The 21284-nt window shown below is 40.8% G+C and overlaps 1 protein-coding gene across 1 annotated transcript in view; it reads left to right on the top strand.

Annotated features, from left to right (window-relative positions):
• Ca10 (carbonic anhydrase 10) overlaps positions 1 to 21284 on the top strand; it is a 481024-nt gene that overhangs the window by 64220 nt on the left and 395520 nt on the right. Inside the window, exon 2 of the mRNA XM_047546776.1 lies at positions 8601 to 8675. Coding sequence (XP_047402732.1) covers positions 8601 to 8675 — 75 coding nt within the window. The remainder of the gene's footprint in view (positions 1 to 8600; positions 8676 to 21284) is intronic.

The following is a 21284-nucleotide window of genomic DNA, read 5'->3' as shown; positions in this document are numbered from 1 at the left end:
CTCCAGGAACTTCTTGAGAAACAGGAACTTCATGGGTATCCTCCATGTTCAGAATGCTTCCTTGCAATCTGAAGTACTCGATACATGTTGAATCCATGAGAGTGGCAAATGAGGAAGGAGGACTGTACAGTCCTGAGGTTGAGGAGAGTGAGGGATTACAGCAGATTTGGAATGACTAGTAGAGGCTTCTCAAAAGGAATGGGAATTGATAAGGCCTTGAGAAATGAATAAAACAAGTCAAGGAGCCGTAAAGAGGAAATTCCAGAAGGAAGGGGGAGAGGACTGTGCCCATGTGAGAATGTAATAAACATGTTGTCTGAGGGGACACCGGGTCAAACAAAATTGTAAAATCGTGAGAAATGAGATTGGAAAGTGTAATATATCCAAATTGCAGAAATTTAAGAAAACCAAGGTAAAAATCAGCCATGTTAAGGAAAGTCCTCTTGTTGATTTCAAATCTAGTTATCATGGAGTCTTTTAACCATGATCTCATGCTAAGCCTAAAAAGGTGAAGGTAATGCAGGCTGCACTTTCCTCATCTCCTAATGCAAACATAATCTTGACATCAGCTTGCTTGAGTCTTGTCCAATGTGAGAGGTGATTCTAGGTCATGCCCATCTTCTCTGCTTGGAGCAGTTGCTTTGTCACCCACCTATTCCAAACCTTGATGCTCTGTTTAGGTTTTATGGTAAGCAGGATTGGGGCCACAAAGGATGAAGAGCTGGAAATGAGTTTCATCCTTGTCTCACAAATTGAAGAGAAAGGAAGAATGGCGGAGATGTAAGCTGGCTCATGTATGACACTCACCATCCCCCTTGCTTTTAAATGAAACATATTTTGTGAAATAAAAACAGGGTTTGCCATAGCTTTGATTTACCCAGGCAGGGTGTCTGCTCCTGGTGCTTTCCCATCTGTCAAGCAAATGTGGGCCTGTCAACCAACTTGAAAACACTTTTGTCCCCATTCCCACTGACCACAAATACAGGCATCACACCAACAAGAGTTTGGATTTAGACTAAAACCTCTCAGAGATTGTGTGAACCAGACTCCAAATTTGTATAATAGACTTGACCACAGCATTTAACTTGTATTCACCTTTTACTGAGCATCTATGATATACTAAGCTTTGCATAAATAATGAGACACATTCAGTGTGGAGGAATGACAGAGGAACAGATAAAATGTGGGGTTCTATGTACGTACTAAAATGTAGAATAACACATAATATTGAGGGTGCACAGAGAAAAGGAAAGACCCACTGGATAGCGTCAAAGTCAAGCACTTAAGGAATGCCATTACCCCCATTGGTCCAGTGGTACTATGCAGTGCACTGGGGCAGTCATGCATGTGTCTTGTGGTGATCTTTGCTCTTCTCCACACTTATGCTTCCCACTTAGGAGGCAGAATTGGCCATTAATTGGGAAAATAGTGATCAGTGATGTCCTGGGGACATGGATGGTACTTTGCATCATGCATTCAGGTCTGAAAGGATTCTTTTTTTTTTTTTTTTTTTTTTGCATTCCAACATCTGGTGTTCTCCTACTCAATAGATTCAGCGTTTCCTCCTCTGAGTTACCTCCTCGGGCAAAGAAAAGCAGTTTCTTAGGGAAACAACTTTCCAGGCTCCTCCAATCATATTAAAAGCGAGTAACCATGGCAGCAGGTACTCTAAATGCCTCTCTCATATATTTGGATCCATCTCTCCTAATTGTGCATCGTCCAGCACAGGTATAATTGCACCCACCCAAAGCATCAAAGCTCATTTTTTGCAGTGTGCACGCTTAGGGTTTGGTGTGCTTTGACGGATGGTGGAGTTTTCTTCAGCCATTTCCCTTCTGCCACTGATCCCTCTGTGAGGGCTCCTGTGTTCTCCCTCTTGAACCATTTCCTGCCCCACTCTCAGGTGTGGCTTTAGAATTTGAAGTATTGTCAAGACACCACTCTAATTTCCACACGAAAGTATTTTGCAGTTGTGTTTTCTCTGAGCCTAAGTTAGCAAAGTTGCTTGCTCTGTCTTGCAACTCATAATAGGGATTGAAAAACATTTATTTAAATAGAGGGGAGTTGTAGAAGTTAATTTCACAGTGATGTAAAAGCATTCATATGTGAAAATACAATTATTGTGTCTATGGAAACAAGCGAGATTCCCAAGAGTCATTCAGAGACGTGTTCAGGTCCTTTTTGACTGGTTTGGGATGCCCAATTTGGGATTGAGGGCCATTTTTATGTAAGACCCCTCCACCTTTGGTGGCTTAGCACAATGGAAACAGGGTGGGAGGGAGGACATACTGAATTTGGTGTGGTGTATGGTGACAAGTTTCATGAATATCTGATCAATATGCATACTTCTGCAATGCACATTGATAAAATATAAACATGCAATTATAAGCACCTTTACATCAAAGTTTGTTCTGATTTTTTCATTAAAGTAGCTCACTTCTAAATACTTTAATAAGAAACAGAACTAGATGACAAAATCCCTTTCCAGCTCTAGGACAGGAGTCAGAAAACTATGGCCTGCAGGGCAAAGTCAGCCTTCTGTCTGTTTTCGTAAATAAAATTGTATTGGCTCAGAGCCACATGCACGTGTTTACATATCCCATATGGTGCCTTTCTACTACAATGGCAAAGTTGAGCAGTTGGGACAAAGACAGCATGATCTTTAAAACTGAAAATACTTACTATCTGGTCCTGTTTAGAAAAAGTTTGCCGAGTCCTGTTCTAAGAACCCATTTTTTTATAAGTGACCTCCCTTGTTTGTGGCCCGGTTTCCTCATCTGTACCAAAAGCAGTTAAAGTGAGAGACATCTTTCAAAATTCTCAGATTCTGAGTTTCTCTGGAAACACAGAAGTTCTCGAACTGCCACAATTTAAAAAGAGAGAAAGAGAATAAAACTGAACTGTTTTGCTGAATATATCTTCTCATCTGGCAGTGATGACAGCATTTATTGTCAACACCATTTATTTTTTTGATTAGACACCTGGATTTTTTCCCAGGAGCTGGTCGCACGTTAAGTAAAGAAATTCCAATCCACAGGCAGACAAGCAGAGATCACCGTGGAAACTCAGGCTGCTCTCTCTTCACTTGTGTGCTCTGAGGAATTCCCAATCAGCTCTCTGCTCACTGGAAATCAGACATAAACAACAAGGTGACCTCTGAGAGGCATTAGAATTGGAATCCAGCATTTCTCTGGGTGCTCTTGCTGGACTCTGCCTCTTGTAGAACTTTAAATGGGGTACCTTTTAAATGTGCCATTCGGTTTTTCTAAACTGCCAAACAGGATGAGTACAGACTGGGCATCCAGGGGCATTTGAAAACATATTATATAAAAAATCTTCATTCTCTTCAACTCTAGCCTGCTGCGATGATAGTCTGTAATGGAGAGACATCATCAGATGGGCTCAGCTCAGGCCATTGATTTTTGGAGAGGGAGCTTGGTCCTTCACAATACATGTCAAAGAAAACTAACGGGAGTTCTGCGATTCTACCCTTAGAGCAGACTTTGCTCAGATGGTCTAATTGTCCTGCCACCCTTCTGAAAGCACTCCCCGATTCTGCTTCTGAGTGGATGAGACAGCTGAAGAAGGAGTGACTGGAGATGACGAGCGAGTGAAATGTTTTGCAACTGCTTGGACAAAACTGAGGTTTTCAGGGACACTTTGGGCGCTTGCAACACTCTTAATTACCCAGGGGCTTCTTTTTCTTCTTTCTTTTAAATGTCGTCTGTCTCTTAAGCTGATTTTTAATCAGACTGAGCCATATTCTTTGCAGGGGTGGGTATGCATGTGAAAAAGAGCAAACACAAGGAGTGCTACTCAAACTCTGAAAACCTACTCATTTTACTCAGGATTTTATTAGAGTTAGCGTTCTCTTTTGGCCATCTTGATGGGAAAGATTTTTTGCTTCTTCTCTTTTTACCTGTGTAGAAAGGACAGTTTTTTTTTGTTGTTTTGGTTTTTTTTAAGGATATTGTCAAATGACAGGAAAATAGAAAATAAATTGAATGGGGTGGCAAATGTACACAAAACCATGTTACAATTTAGAGCCATGGGGAAAGGCACATCTTTCACTTACTTAGATAAAACTCCATCCTCTGCTGAGTGTTCAACCCTCTGTTTCTCTCTAACTCATCTAGCTGATGTGATTCGTGCTCTAAAAAGCCCCAGAGGTTCACAGCTGTCAACAGCCGTGTCACTGTTCCCGGGCAGATATTTTGGAAATTAACAAGGGCTCTTGAGATCGTTCTAATGAAAGAGGTTGCAATTAGCCACAACCAAAGGGGGGCATGGGTGCTATATGCTTTGCAATATATTAAACAGTTTCAAACAGTGAGAAATTATCCCATGTCCCTGCAGAACTGCATGTGAGTGAAAACCTATTCTACTTATCTGGACCTATAAACTTTATTTTGCATGTAAGCACAAAGCCTCTCTTGCAAAATCTTCATGTAACTTCTTCTTCAGTAATGCAAATATTGTGCAAATCAAGAGAAACTGGTATTTTATTTTGTTCTGAACTTTGAAAGTAGTTGTTCACTCTTTTGGAAAAATCACACCATGAGCAGTTTTACTCAAGGATTCTGTAATCTGCAATACCATCCATACAATACAATGTTTTGATCAAGCTTCCAACTTCACTTTGTTTGCTTGTACCTGGTGCCCACTTACTTGTTGAAATACATAATATTTTATTTTAAATTGTGCTCTCTGTATTTCTGCTTTATATCACAGTGAAAGCATTATGTTCATTATATTTTCTTTTTGAAATTATGTATGTAAATTAGCAGTCAATGTTTTTGAGTCAGAAATCATTGGGGAAACATTTTAGGCTCTGTGGTCCAGTGGTCCCTGTTACAACTGTTCAACTCTGTCCTTGTTATGGGAAGACACCCATAGACAATATGTAAACAAATGGGCATAGCTATATGCCAACAACATTTAATTTTAGACACTAAAATTTGAATTTAATATAATTTTCCCATGTCACAAGATGATATTATTCTTTGATTTCTTTGAACCATTTAAAAATTTGAAGCTATTCTTACCTTTTGGGTGATACAAAAATAGGCAGTGGGTCATATGATGTTTGTAAACACTGTAAAGAAAAAGTTTGACCCTGGATGCAAAGGCACACTGCTGTAATTCCAGCTACTGGGTATTAGATATGGAAAATGGAAAACTCCCAAGATAATATGACCTGGGAAAAGGGAGTGTAAAAGAAGGTTATATGCTGATGGCTTTCATCTCCCAAGACAAAGGGCGTTCAGATGCCAGCTGCAAACAGGGAAGAAGTGTTTTATCACCCCTAAGGTGATAGTCCCTAGAAAGCATTAATCCCATTCAAAGATAGATCCAAAGACTCAACTCAGAAGGTTGATACCCTAAACCCTCAAACTAATACATTCACTGACCCCAAACTTCTGATCCTCAGACTCTCAACCCAGAGGGTTGAAATCTTAAACCTTCAAACTGACACATTCCTAGATCCCAAACTTCTGAGTGCCCGAGAAAACTGATATGCTCAGTAGACAACCCCTCAAAATAACCTATACAAACCCAGTCCCTTTCTTTGTTCAGTAGCTCATTTTCCAACAGGAAAGTGGGTCCACTCACACCATTTCATCCCTGTATCCCCTGTTCCTGTGTGAAACTTCATTCCTGAATAAACAGCTGAGCTGATTCATGAAGTTTGTATCTGTCCCAGTCCTTTTGTGCTACACTAAGGAGCCTGTGGCAAGATTGCACATTGAAGGTCAACCTGGGCAACTTAGCAAGACTGTGTCTCAAACTAAAAAATAAAAGGTGTTATGGTTTAGATGTGGTGTCCCCCAAAAGCTCACACGTGAGACAACACGAGAAGATTTGGAGGAGAAATGATTGGGTTGTATCCTTAACCAAACCAGTAAATTAACCCCTAATAGGATTAAACTGAGTGATAAATGGAGGCAGGTAGGGTGTGGTTGGAGGAAGTAGTTCATTGGGGGCATGGCTAGGGGGTATATATTTTGTATCTGGAGAGTGGAGTCTGTCTCTCTGCTTCCTGATCATCATGTGAGCTGGTTCGCTCTGCCACACTCTTCCACTATGATGTTCAGCCTCACTTCATGCCCCCAAGGAATGAAGCCAGCCTTCTGCGGACTAAGACCTCTGAAACCGTGAGCCCTCGAATAAACTTTTCTTCCCTAAAACTGTTCTGGTCAGATATTTTAGTCACAGCAGCAAAAAAGTTGACTGAAACAAAAGGATTTAGGATGTAACTTGGTGGTGGAGCATCCCTGGGTTCAATCCCTGGTACCACAAAAAAATAGAATCAAAAATTTTGAAGCAATGGTAAAAGTCTTATATGAAACAAAGATGTTTTAGTTATGAGTGGATCCTTATTTGAATAATGAAATGTAAACAAGAAAAGGTGGCTTCCTTAACTGATTCTGAGAATATAGAGAGAAAACTGTATTTATTATTTGAATTGTTCAATGACAGGCAATAGTTGTGTTTGGATACAAGATGATGCATTTTGATAAAACTCAGAAGTTCCTGTCTGTGATAAGGAAAACCGGTCCTGGTTTATCTCTGATGCAAAGTGGTTAGGTTATGTTCAGAGTTCAGTCTTTTAGGTTCTTAGAAATCTATATTTTTTTCCAGGCTGGGGACTTTCAATTTCAGTTTAGTGAAATATCAAAGTTTAGTTTTGATGTTTTATTGTGGGGGAAGGTATAGGTTGTACTGTCTGTGAATTATATTTAGTCTGGGTCAAGCCAAGTATTACAAAGTATTTCATAAAATGGTCAGTAGGTGTGAGTGAATTATGTAACTTTTGATGTCATGTATTTCTAATTCTAAGCTTTTGGGGGATCCCCTTTTGCTCTGATGACAATGACCCTCCAATGAACTGTCGAGGAAACAGGGTAGATCATGCAGTGCCAAGGCCTAAAGAAAGAAATCTGAACCCTTGCTGAGCTCTAACCCATTTCTCTCTAACCCAGAGAAAGGTCCTTTATTCACCCACTTGGTGAACTCTGCAACCATATAATTTTTGATCTGATTTCTTGACTTCGTCTGGCCTGATTTCAAATCTCCTTGTCTTTCCCTATTGCTATAAATTCAAAAAGTTTCTATTGGATCTTCCACTGGGCTCCCTGACTGAACAGAACCTTTCCAGGCTCTGCTGTGAGGTCACTTACCCACTTGCCGACTGCGCAGAGCAAGTACACTGGCTTTAAACTCACCTGCCTTCAGGATCTTCCTCAAGGGCAATAGAAACACCTGAACGCTATCCACAGCACGTGGGAGGATGGAGTACTAGGTAACCCAGCGAACTTCCATGCATCTATTCCATAGATTTGTGCTGGACAACTTGAATGGTGATAGCATCCCCAAGCCTCAAACGGGTTTCTTAACTCTCTTCTATTTGTTTCTGAAGTCCTCTAATCCCACTGACAGTTCCAGAAGGAGTGGACTTCTCTTTTACTCAGCCTTTTCCACAAACCGTGGTTAGACCACAGAGCTACAAACTGCGGCATCTTAGTGTCATAGGCAGAAAATTTTCTCTATGCTATGGAAAGACCCCTGGAGCTCAGCAACACAAGTCCATCTGGAACCTGAAGTAATTGAGCAAATCCTCTCTCCACCCAAAGTCTTGCTTTCAACCCCATTGTCTTCCAACCCAGAATGATTACAGCTACACCCATGACTTTGAAGTGGGAAGCTGAAACAAATAAGATTTAAAGAAGAAAATGAAAGCATCTGTTTAGCATTTACTGTATACAAGCTAAATTGCAAGTATGATTGAATCTGCCTTAGTTTATACCAAGGTGACTGAGAACTGAGATATGAATGCATTTTAATTAATAAAGGGATAAACATAAGTTTATGTGTCACCTATATTTTGGAGTATTATGCATATATATCTGAATATATGCATATATATGTATGAATTTAATTTTCCCAGTTCACTTGCCACCTGTTATAATTTCAAAGATTATTCTGAGTTCATATCACTATGACCTCACAGATCCCACAATTTCCCCAAATCTGTAGTCTTCCACCCTTTCTTCCTTGTGATGTGAGAAGCCCCCACCATGGTCCTTTATATTCTTATTTTTGTTTTCTTGGGACTTGAGGAAAACTGACTAATTTACCCTGTAGCCTTCTAGATTAGCTCCTTCAACAAATTCCCAGACTCTGCAAACTCAGGATTTCTATGCACATTCAAGGTTCTTCCCTGGCCCTTGGATGTAGTCTACCTCCAATCCTCAGGTCCAGCAGAGTATTGTGTGTGTGGGTGTGTGTGTGTGTGTGTGCGCGCGCGCGCATGTAGGGAAAGGGGGAAGAAAATAGAGAAGTAGCAGGGAACTTAAATTACTGTCTCTTTCACTTTCATCAAAATTTTGAGTCATTTTTATGAGAATCTATAAAGAAAATTTACACATTAATTAAAAAGTTGATAAAAAGGAAAGGGAGAAGGAGGATTATTGATGTAGTGTGGTTTGGGGGTAAAAAAGTGTTATTTTGTGGATACTAATCCTTCCTGCTGGACCACCCAGGACACAGTACTTCTGAACTATCATCTTAGTCTCTCTTCTCTTTTGCTTTTTCTTTAGCTCAACAGAATTCACCAAAAATCCATGAAGGCTGGTGGGCATACAAGGAGGTGGTCCAGGGAAGCTTTGTTCCAGGTAAATATGCATTTATTCTTATTTGTTTTAAAACAATAATTCTGTTCTTAAACTTTTTTTATGGAGTTGGAAATGTGAAGTATCCTGACTTGAGAATTCCACATTGTATACATATCTAGAATTACCACGTTGTACCCATAAGTATGTACAATTAATTCAATAATTAATTTTCAAATGGTGTTTAAAGAATTCTGAGTAAAGCAGGTGCTATTTCCAGAATTTTCACTTGCAACATGGCGTGAAATATATTATTTAAGGCCGCGTATTCTAACCTCTGTGTTGGATGAAGACTCCCTCAAGGGAAAGTTTAATCAGTGAGTAGCAACTTAATCAGAACACAGAATTTTCCATCTCAGCCTCAGGTTCTTCCATGGACAGGGGCTTTGCCAAGGGAGGGAATGGAGGACGGAGGGCTGAAGCTCTGGTTGCTGCATTTGGTCCAGTGAGGAAGGAACATTTCTTAACAGTTATGAAACAGGAAATAGGAAAAGGCTGACCATGGCAAAGAAGCTTGCTGGGATGCCTGCTGTCACTGATGTCACTTTAGTAGCACCCATGGTCAGGAGGCAGCAGACTGGGCCAAGCACCTGCTAAAAATAACAGCACTCTGGATGCCGTCAGCGTGGAGAGAGAGGGCATGAACCAAAGAGAGGTTAGAGTCAGGAGCATCGCATTCCTCACACTTCTTTAGTTAAAAGCAGAGTGGAGGGTCTTTGTTTCCCCCCATCCCTTTCACCCTCAATGTGCTGTGAGGCTCCAGTGGGAAGAGAGGCAAGAGAGAGAGCAAGAATACTGAACGGAAGATAGAAGGGCAGGCAGGTGAGATATTTTAAGATAGAGCTTTCAAGAGGAGTCGATGGGGACAGAGGGCCAGTGGTATCACCTGAGGGTTCTGGCAGGTAGCAAGAGCAGTGACCCAAGTCACCTGGTTCCTTCTTGGCTGCTGTGTTTTGTTTTGTTTTGTTTCTGTTTTTCAGTAGTGTCTGTTATATGAACTGTGCAAAGCTAAGGTTACCAGACTCCTCTGAGCATCTCTTTTCTCATTTGCCTTATGGGACAATACTAGGCATTCTTGAAGCTCTCTAACAGCAGGAAGACAGGTATGGAGAGGGAAAGCAGGTGACCCAGGAAAAAGACAGCTGGTTGTCAAGTAGCCTCAGAAACCAACATCATTAATTTTATAAATGTACTATGTCTCATCTGTTCATTGACCCCAGTGTACATAGAAACTGGTTAATTCACACAGAAATGACCGGGTTTCTAATAATCTTGCAATAATATAATTGACACAAGTGATGTTCATATAAAATAGTATCCACATGGCATTTGGCACTTATAATTGGGGATATCCTTTTATAAAAGAATCTTTATATTTCCCCCCCCTGGGGAATCTGCTTTTCATATTCAAGATATCCCAGAGATTACATTTATAATTATGTTCTTGTACTTTGTAAGTATGGAATTAAAGGAATGATGGGGATTCCCTCCAGGTTATAGTAAGTCTTCCTAAGTTTCGTCTGCCCCTACAGAGAACATCCCCTGCAGTGACTAACACCCCCAGGGATGGCAGCAGGGGGTCACTGCAACTTCTCACTTTCTTGCTTCACATTTTTTAGGTGGTTTTCCCTCTGTTGTCATATTCGTTCTTTACATAGGTCCACAGGCCCAATTTTGAGTTGGTTGTTGCTTCTAAGACAACCCATGATAGAGTTTTCATCTTTCCTTTAGCTGTTGATTTAAAGAAGTGTGAGTTTCCATCATTTCCAACTGAGGCCTGGCTGACCTGTCAGTTGTGAATCAGTGACTTCAGCAAAGTTTGTAGAAGAGAGACACATATGAGCTTCATAGCAAAGGCAAGTCAAAGGTTAATTTGACCACAGAATATCCCACTTTGGTCAATTTAGTAGCATTTATTGAGAACTTACCTATTGCCAAGCACCAGCTTAGGTGCTCATAAAGAGGTAGCTGGTTTTTGATTTTTACTCAAGGTGAACACAGAATCTAAAACATGCCATAAACCCATGACTTATGGTAACCTGGGTACCAATGAGGTTTTTACAACATGTCAAGTGTCACAATTGTGCCTGCCTGATGTTTAACAGAACTTCCTTTTCATCTGCTCAAATAAATACCTTCATCTGACCCCATGCACAACCAGGACCCTTGGTGGTAAAGTTCAGGTTTTGTTTGACTGGTCAGTCTCCATGTGCTCAGGGAAGGAGTCCATTCTTAGGACCAGAGGGTCATCTTTGGTTAATATCTATGTGAGTCATGGGATTTCCTTCTTTTTCTTGCTAATGATTGGTTTAGACATTTGGATCACTAATTTTATGTGTCCATTTGGTTAATCCATCCTGCCCAGGTATTTGGTCAAATGTGAAGGTGTTTTTAAAGATGAGGTTAACTTTTAAATCAGTAGACTTTGAGTAAAGCAGATTGCCCTGAATAATGTGCATGGGCCTCAACCAAGCAGTTGAAACCCTTAAAGGAAAAAGACTGAGGTCCCCAGAGAAAGAAAGCATTATGATTCCCAAAACCCTTGGCCTCAAAATGCAACATCTACTCTTCCATGCCAGATTTGGATTTGTTAGTCTCAAATCATGTCAACCAATTCTCCCTTTCTCCATCTCTTACCCACTCATTCTGTTGATTCTGTTTCTCCGGAGAACTGGCTAATATGGACATGAACATGTGACAGGCAGTTCCATCTGTGACATAGTGTGAGAAAAACTCTGCTAGATAAACTGGGAGTCAAAAGTCACACTAAAGATGGAAGAATGGAAAGGTGGAAGCAGACCACATTGTTTGTTTTGTCTTTTTGTTTTTATGAGACAGGATCTCTCTGTGTTACCCAGGCTGGTCTGGAACTCCTGGGCTCAAGTGACCTGAGCCTACTGAGTAGCTGGGACTATAGATGTGTGCCCCATGCCTGGCTAAGAACCCATATCTTTTATGGTCCCTTGAGGGACCATATTCATAACTTGAGGGATGAATTAACCATGGAACTGCTTCACCACTGATTTTGTTCAGTGAGATAACAAACTTCATCTTGTCAGGCTTGCTTGTCATGCCAGGCTTGCTGTTCCTTGCAGCCCAAAGCATTCTTCCAGATGCAGGTATTTCAATATAAAGCTAAGGAAGGAAGGACATTGGATCTTGACAATGTTCAGGATTACTCCAGGTGGACACAGAGGAGAATGAGAGGAATGAGGAATATCAGACAGCACAGGCAAAGAAGGGTAAAAACACACATGGACTCTGGGGAGTGTGGACACTTCCAAGTACTGAAAAAAACAGGGCCCAGGATAGAGGATCATAAGTGAGGAACAAGATTACCAGCAAGTTTGGTAAGAGGCAGGTTAAGAGACTCTTTGTGTTCAGTGTTTAGGAGTTTAGACATCCTTCTTCTAAAAATAAGAGATTCCTGAGTTCTGCAGAGAGACAATCAAATGTATGTTCTAATGCTATCTGTTGTCAGAGTGATGGGGATGTATGGTATTCCAAAAGTGTCACAGTGGAAATGTATGATATTCCGAAAATGATAGCAAACATTAATAAAGTGGCTTTTTTGTTTGATATTTGTTATATTGATCTAGGTAAGGGATGACACACTTCTAAACTAGCTCTATAAAAGCAAAGAACATTGGGTTAATCTTATTTCTGAAGAATTAGCACAAGTTTTGTTTACTAGCATTTTAAGTATATCTACAAAATAATGAAGTGTGGAGTCATATATATATACACATTTATATGCATATATATATAACATGTATATAACACATTTAAAATTTAACATAAACACACATTTAACACATTTCAGGAAAATTTGTGCCAAATGCTGTCTATTCACATTATATTTATCCATAACAGTAGGAAAATTGGATATTGGTCTTAAAGAAGGTGCTATGCTAAGAACTGGGATTGCAAGAAAAGATGATGTCTAATTTCTTGGAGCTTACAGACCAGGGGGACAGTTAGTTGGTAAACAACAAGCAGCCCCTTCTCACCCCCTAGTACCTGCTTCATGTGGCAGTGTTTGAAAGGGAATATTCCGTCCTCCTTTTCAGATAGGAATAATAGAGCTGGGGGCTTGCTTCCCTTTCATAGCATTGAATCATAATTCTTGGAGTGTGTATTTTTCCATTGTCATCAAGTCCCAGAGCAGATGAGAGCCTCACTTAGATTCCTCCACCTCTAAAGGACCACACCCAGACCACCAAACCTGATTTCATCAGCTCATTTGTCCAGCAAGCTCTCCCTGATCACCTGCCTTCAACATGGTCATACTGAGTCCTGAATCCCAGGGGAGGTTCCGCTGTGACCTCCAGGAGCCGAGGATTATGGGAAAGAGCGAGGAGATGTCTAGTAGCCTACAGTATTTCCAAGATTGTTGTGGAGAGTGTTTGGACCTACCACGTCTGAGATAGTAAGGAGGGCATCCAGAAGAGGTCATGCCCTGAGGGGTTAGTCAGATTCTGCTGGGGAAGAAGAGGCAAAGTGGTGTTTCAGAAAGAGAAGCAAGATGGATAAAGGCCTGTAAGGAGCCTGGAAGTAGGGGATGTAATAAACCACAAAAGCTCAGGGAACTAAGGCCTAGGACAGCAGCAAGGGTCTGATCATGGAGTGCTGTACTAGCTGGGAGTCTGGATTTTACCCTAAAGGCACTGCGAAGCCAAGGGAGGGTCTGAAACTACTGCAGAATGCAAGTGATCCAAGAGGGTGATGTGGGCTAAGATAGGAGCAGTGGGGACTCCAGGGAGGGTCCAGACTCTGGGGACAGGGACCTCATTTTCCACCCACCTACCTCTCCAGAACATAGTCCAGCAGCAGAGGCTCAATGTTTGCTAAATTGATTTGGGTCCAAACGGACAGGAATCTTTGTCCTGTCCAAGAAAAAGACAGAAACAACAATCTGATTTAGGAGAGAGCTGCTGCTCATTCCTGGAAGTGATGTAAATAATAATAATAATAATAATAATAAATTCACAACAAGCAGTGCTAACTGCAATGCATATTCCAAAGGAAAACACTGGGCTTTTGAAATCCGATAGAAATAGTCTGGAGATTAGGAAGGACCTCCTTTAGGAAGTCACAGGAAGCCAAGACTGGAGATTAGGAGAAACCTTACCAGTATGATAATAAGTGGGCTTATAGTGAATCATTCCAGAAAGAGAAATGGGCCTGAGTAATGGCTTAGAGGCAAGCATGGGCACTATAAATATAAGAAAGGGACAGAGGTCACTGTGGCCTGAGGGTCAAGTGACAGAGGCAAGTTGGTTTGAGATTGGAGGTGGTCAGAAGCCAGCTCACAGAAGGTCTTCTGGATCATGCTTAGTGTTTAAAGAGAACAGGGGAAGAACAGGATGGTAAATAGTTACAAGTAATTGCTATTCCTCAGAAATCTGGGAACACCCAAAGCTCATGAAACTGAGTTTCTGGGCCATCTGATGATTAATAGAGGAAGTTGTAGTTGCTGCTTATCAGTTCTGGAACCAAGAGGCTGTGTTGGCTCACAACACCATCCTCTGGTACTTTCTTTAAAATCCACTAGAAATAGTTCACCCAGGCCAGCAAACTCTCCCAACATACTATTTCCCATCCCTTCCTTGTTAGGTAGTTTTAAAATCTCAAGATTACAAGAACATCAAGGTAATTATACCCAACCACCTGTGGTTGAACGCTGATGTCTAATTAACTGTGTTTTACAAAATGACCAGTTTTCCTTGTTTAAAAAAGTCTCATGCTTGACATCAGCAATGAATATAAGAGCTCTTTTTATCTCAGAACTCCTAGGAAGTTCTAGGAAGAAAAAAAAATAAACCCTAGGAAGGAAAGCAAGCTGGAATGTGGGGAGTCCTTGCTAATCTAGGTTGGCCTCCCTGGGGTCATGCACCCCCTCATTCCTCCATGTGTTAAATAGTATCTGGTTTTCTGTTGCTCTTAGCAATTATCACTTACTTAGCAGCTTCAAATGGCACATTTATTGTCTCACAGTTTCCTTGGGTCAGGAGTCTGGGCAGGTTTAGCTGAATTCTCGGCTAAGAGTTTCACAGGCTGTAGAAGGTGTCAGTCTGACGGCTTGCTCATCTGGAGCCAAGTTCATGTAGGTCCTTGGCCAAATTCATCTCCTTGCTGCTGTAGAACTAAGGCCCTTGGATCCTTGACTGTGTGGAAGGCCACAAAAGCCTGCTAAAAAATCTCATTCCAAACTGATCATGGGTGACATCTGAAGATGAAGTAGACATTGTTCTGACATACCATCTTCAAATCTGGAGGTGGGAAATAATAGTCTCTGGATGAGAATTGCTTTTCTTGATTTTGCTTGAAGATCTGCAGAAGAAAATCAAAGCTATTTCCCTGTCGGTAACCACCCCCCAACTCTTCTTAGCCAATGTTGCCCCATGTACAACAAGGGGAGATGGTGAGAGAGGGGGAGGAATTTTACACCCAGCTCCCAGGGTTAGGTTTGGGAAACTTCTTGGCAAGTAGGGCTCTTCTCCAGTGCAGGGACATAGGAAAGAACTGTGAGTGAATGGGACAAGGTGGTAGGGACAAGGTGGACCTCCCCACATGCTTGCCCAGTTTGCCCTGCCAATGCTTTGCCCCCTACCCTCATCTCCCTGGCGCTTCTATCATCTGCCTTGAGACTCAAGTTTCTGTCACCTCTCCCAACTCAGACCTGTGGGTTGTGTGGGTGCCTTTCGGGCTGCTGGTTCATGGTCAGTGTTTACTCCTTGCTTCTCCCTTCCTTCTGCTCCATCTCTGACCAATAGACTCCATCGACTGATGTCAGGTGTCACTCAGGACACGGGCTTGCTTCCCTCAGGAATTTACTAAGTGATCACTCCAACCTCTCATTCAGTCTCCTTTTGAAGGGAAGAAGATTCCCCTGCCAGGAAACTTATCTACCCTCCAGCACCCTTCTATACATCCCAATTCAGACATTATGTATAAAGTCATTGTATTCCTTTCCTATGGATGTTGTAAAATATTACCACAAATATAGTGGCTAAATACTATACATACTTAGCTTCTGGTTCTGAAGGTTGGATGTCTTAAAATCAAGGTGTTGACAGGACTGTCCACCTCTGGTGCTATGAGGGAATCTGTTACTGCCTCTCCACTTCTACAATCCCTTGGCTCATGGTCCCTCCTCGTATGACTCCAGCCTCTGCTTCCATTACCATGTCTCCTTCTCTGACTCTGATGTTCCTTCCTTTCACTTAAAAGAACTCTTGTGATTGCATTCAGCCCATCTAGACAAACTAGAACAATTTCCTTATCACAGATCTTCAACCTAATCATCTGCATAGTCTCTCTTTTGCCATAAAAGGTAACACATTCACAGATTTTGAGGATCAGGATGCAGACATTTGGGGAAGACCATTATTCTGTCTTCTATGGTCACATTGTCTCTAAAGCTCATGGAAGCACAATAACCTATTTATATGCATGTTTTATTTTATAGCTGTCAAAACACCTTCACTTACATTATTTCTTTCAGCCCTAACTACATTGGCACTATTGTCCTGCCTTTTCCAGATAAGAAAACAAATCAAGTCAGGTGAAATTATTGACTAAGTTTCTGATGCAGGCTAGCAGAAAGCAAGTCTGGAAACTGGTACAGTTTACTTCTGATCTGGTGTGCTTTCCATCACAAATATGTTTAAATGTTATTATCAGAAGACAGCACTTCATGGATAGAATAAAGTTCTATTCTGCTTATCTTCTAGTAAAAAGCAAGCTAAACAGACAGAAAATAAATAAATAAAATGCTACGCTAGATTAATCTGCCCAAAACTCTTCAACATAAATTTTCTATCTAGACATGAACTAACATGTGAATATAATTTACTACATTTTAGAAAGACTTTCTAGTTGTCATCTTTTTAAACAAACTTTTTACTTTGGAACAGTTTCAGAATAACATAAAGTTGCAAAGATAATAAATGGAATTTCCTTATACCCTTTACCCTTAATGTTAACATCTTACATTAGCATGTACTACACATTCATCGCAACTAAGAAGACAGCCTCAGTACATCACTAAGTAAACTCCAGATTGTTTTGGCTATTGTGGTATTTCTATTAAGGTTCTTTTTTCGTCCCATGATCCAATTTGTTATACCGCATTGTCTTTTGCCATCGGGTCTCCTTAATCTCCTTTGGGTTCTGACAGCCTCTCCACCTTTCCTTGTTTACGACCTTGTCCTCAGGTGCACTGGTCAGTCATCTTGTAGAATGTCCCTCGCTTTCCTCCTAGTTAAACTGGGCTATTCAGTTTGGGGGGAAAGTTCTAAAGAGGTAGAATGCTGTATTCACTATATCCGATCAGGGGTACATAATTTCAGCGAGTGTTTTATCTCATCTGTGTCAACATGTAGAGTAAGACAGGCAGGCATTCTTCTCACCAGTCAGCAAATGTGGGAGAATCAACAAAGTTAGACATTTTCTATGGTGGTAGAAACCAAGACTGGTGGGCTAGACCAGAACCAAGGGTGTTTACATTGACAGCTAGTATTTCTCAATGAGATTATACTACAAATCCCATTCTAATGTTTCATTTTATGACAAAGGTATATATGAACTTTTTTGGTTGTTTGGAAGTATAGAATTTTGTTTTAATTTCTCTCCAGGATAATACTTGATGTTCTCAAAAGCACTGTGGTATACCGTTCAGTCAGGGGACTAACTCTGTTAAAAGTGGTCAGTGTAAACAAAACTATGGCAAGTTCTTGTTTTAACCTTAATATTTTCTTGAGTGGTGAGTGGGTGGGTAAAAAACTATTCTCTCCTCTGGACCTTGCTTTTGTTATCAGCCTTCTTCCTTCTTTGGATCATGGAAGTAGCAAGGATTGTTGGGATGTGCTTACTAGCTTGGTTTTTCCACTAACCAAACAGGAAACCTCATACAAGTCACTTGGCATCTCAGGATCTTGATTTCCTCACATTTAAAATCGGGGTCCTGAACTGCATAGTTTTCAGTGATCCACTCCGGCTCCAATATGTTCTTAGACTTTGCTAACGTGATATAAGATTGGTTTGGGAGATATCAGCAGCATTAAGAAATAGAGTAACAGTTTAATCACAGATCATTTTATTTTCAATATTGGTGTTTGGAAGTGGAGTCAATAATGTAAGTGTCTCTCTCTAGATTTCTGATTTCTCATCCTAAGAGGTAGCAGGTAGAACTTGATGGGCATATTCTCAGTATAGGAGGGTGATGTTGCACTTACTCAACCTCAATTACAAATACTTTCCATCATGTTTTTTATCCAGAAATAAGATGAATACTGTTCAAAATTTACACTGAACTTGATATGTGTCAGACATCTCGCTAGACACTGAGAATATAAATAACAATAAATGACAGCTTCTGATCTTAGGAGTTCACAGTTAGATTTAGAGTCAGACATTGCAAATCAGGGGTTCCAGTCTACACCAACAAGGGTTGCAAGATAAGTGTGATGAGATCCATTGGATGCACAAAACAGGGAGCAACTAACTCTCCCTTTGGATCAGAGAAGGCTTCACAGATGAAGACTTCTCTTGAGATAGGACTTAAAAGATGTAAAGGCAACTGCCAGCTAACAAGATAGAAAAGAGCATCATCAGTGGATTAAACATGGTGGAATCTGAGCTCCGTCTAAATAGCAGGTTGTGAACTTCTCACAAACAGTAAGCACTCCTATTTACCGCTGCATTTACGACAGTCCCTGTTATTATCATTCTTTAGAGCCATAGAATGGAAAGTGCACTAGACTCAAGAAAGCATGTTTTGAGTCCCACTCCATTGTGTACCAACTGTGTGATATTTGGAAATCACCTACCATCTCAGAACTTCTCATTTGTAAAATAAGGGCAATACAACCTATGTCTCAGATAGTTTTGTAAAACTAAAGTTATATCATAGACCTAATTGTGCTTTATAAACAATGAAGGGGTACAAAAGTATTACTCTTTTTGTAATTACTATAATTCTGTGTTAGGCTATTTAAGGTTACAAGGAAGAGACATGCTCTCTCTACAACACTCTGGGTTTCTAAAACATCTGTCATCAAGGAAGGCACTATAAGCCTTTTAAATACATGTTAACTACAGCACTTTGCACCCAAAGATATAATTGCAGTGCAATTATGTAAACAGACATGAATAAACCTGCATGTGTACTTGCGCACAGGCAGGGTTGTTGGGGTCAGGTTGCAGCCATCCAGTAGGGAGCAATCCTGTTGGGTGAGCTGTTGGACCTATTATCAGAGATCTGTGGCTTTCCTGGGGTCACAAACTAAGCCCTGGCCAATCAACACAGGTAGCTTTAGCTAATCAACCACTTGGCAAGTACTTCCTGAGTTTCAGGGTCTTTCAGATTAGAGATACCAAGGGAGACCCTGTGGGAGTGTTCTGTACTAGGTGAAAGCAGCCAGGGTGCATTAGCTAGAGAGAATTATAATGAAGCCCACCGAAAGTTTGAACTACATTTTATTATTCCCATATGTTGGAAATTCTAAAAATGCCGCTGACAAAATACATCTCCCTCCAAAAATCTCTTGTTAGTCTAAGCCCTAAACAATTGCTATAATTACTGTTCAGTTTCAATAATGTGTGTGCAAACTTCAAATTAGCATATTTTTGTTGCTTATCCTTTAATAAGGGCTGTATTCCACACAGCCCTTATTATTGGAAGAACCCTCAATTATTCAGTGAGCCCCCAACATGTAGAGACTCAACTACATGTGTTTGTTCCAAGAGGATATTCCTAACGATCCAGTTTAGTGGGGTCCACTGTAAGGCAGTTCCTGTGTCCATGCCTGATGACCTTCATATTTTTGAACCTAAACTGATGGTGCAAAGTAAATAAATATAGCACTATGATTATAAACACAAACGTAATTTTTATTACTTCAATGATGTCATTCACTGTGACTATTTAAGGTTTTTATCTGGACTTAAGACACTGAAGCAAAATGTGAACTGCAAGGTATAATATTTTTGTTTGGAAAGTAATTTTTAGCTCATGTGTGGAATATTCTATTGATTCAGAATAATGTCTTTAACACTCAAATTCCTTTTTTAATTGTTTTTTGGTTCACAATTAAGGAATGATCAATAAAAATAATTATTTGATGATGATTGATTCTTGTGTAATGATTACAAAAAAAGAATGTGTTTAGAGAGAGGTTATTATTAGTCAGATTTTGTAAATATATATTTTAGTTTTTGGTGGACACTATACCTTTATTTTATTTTACTTTATGTGGTTCTGAGGATTGAACCCAGTGCCTCACCCTGCTAAGTCAGTGCTCTACTACTGAGTCACAACCCCAGGCCAGGGGTCAGGTATTTTAGGTGTGTCATTATATACTACCTTAGGCTCAGTAACTTCTCCATTCACTAAAAACCCATTCAAGGACTGGGCAACCCCAAAACATACCTTCGGCCATGAAACAAACACATGTTTTCTCTAACTGAGGCAAAAGGGGAAGTATTCATGGTATGGTCCCATAATCCCCTAGTTTCCCAGCTAGCAGAAAACTTATCCCTCCCTCCTCCTGGCAAAGTCTGTTTGAAAGATGAAAGGCCTTGGTTGCCTTCACAGGCCACAGGCACAACTTTACTGAAGAGCAGCTTGGTGTTCTAATGGTAAGAAGTGCTCACTGCGTTGTTGTGTGATAATGGAATTGTTTAGAGAATGTGCAGCAGGGTGCTTGAACCTCAGGTTTTGCCTTTTGGTCAGGTGGAAGATAATCAAAGGCAGCGAACTATAACCCCCCACCAAGCATCTTCTTATATCTGCACAAAAATGACAGGGAGGTGTAGTGGACTCTGAATGGAATCTAACATTCTCACAAAGACGAACTACATAACACAAGTTTTTGTGCAGCAAGTATCCATCATGAAAGGCTCTTACTTTGTAAATTTGGCAGCTTAAGTAAGCCATCTTCCCTTCCCCAGCCTAGCCTGGGTGGCAGGGTCACAGCTGGCTGTGTGGGGGTTTATTCTCCCCACCAACCTACCCTGTGCCTCCTCATGAGTGGCCCCAGAGTGACTGTGATGAGTTTGAACTCCATCATCTCGCCTCACTGAACAAAACTGGGTCTCCTCTTCCTGCCAAGTGCAAGGCCTCTTGTTCCTTGTTCATCACTGTCTCCACTTACCCCTGATTCTCCCTTCCAACACTTCTTTCCTTTCTGGAGGAGTGCACATTTCTTGATGGACAGTTTCTAGATCTGAGTGTCCCCTTGCAACCTGCTGAACCTGCCCTTCCCCATCTTACCTCCTAAAAGAGCATGTTCGGAGCCCCTTCCTCTGCCTTCTCAGCCCTTCTCACAGTCTTGGCAGTCACCTGCTTGGTGTGAATGAAAGTATCTCCAGCACCCGTTCCAGCCTCTACCCACTTACAACTCCATTTTCCAAACTTTTGGACAACTCAACCTCCCCACCTGAACATCTGAACTTCCCAGGGTGTATTCAATGTCAATGGTGAACCCTCTTTTGCTTTCCTTGTGGCTGCCTGTCTTACTCCTGAAGGGTTTTCTAACATTACACCCAAGATCATACCTTATTTTAAAGTTTCCTATATTTAGATCACACCTTTCTTGCATTTGTTTT

This window comes from Sciurus carolinensis, chromosome 3 (assembly GCF_902686445.1).
Source record: "Sciurus carolinensis chromosome 3, mSciCar1.2, whole genome shotgun sequence".
NCBI classification, from domain to species: Eukaryota; Metazoa; Chordata; class Mammalia; order Rodentia; family Sciuridae; genus Sciurus; species Sciurus carolinensis.
The sequence above is the reverse complement of the archived record's forward strand: the minus strand, read 5'-3'. Positions and strand labels throughout refer to the sequence as shown.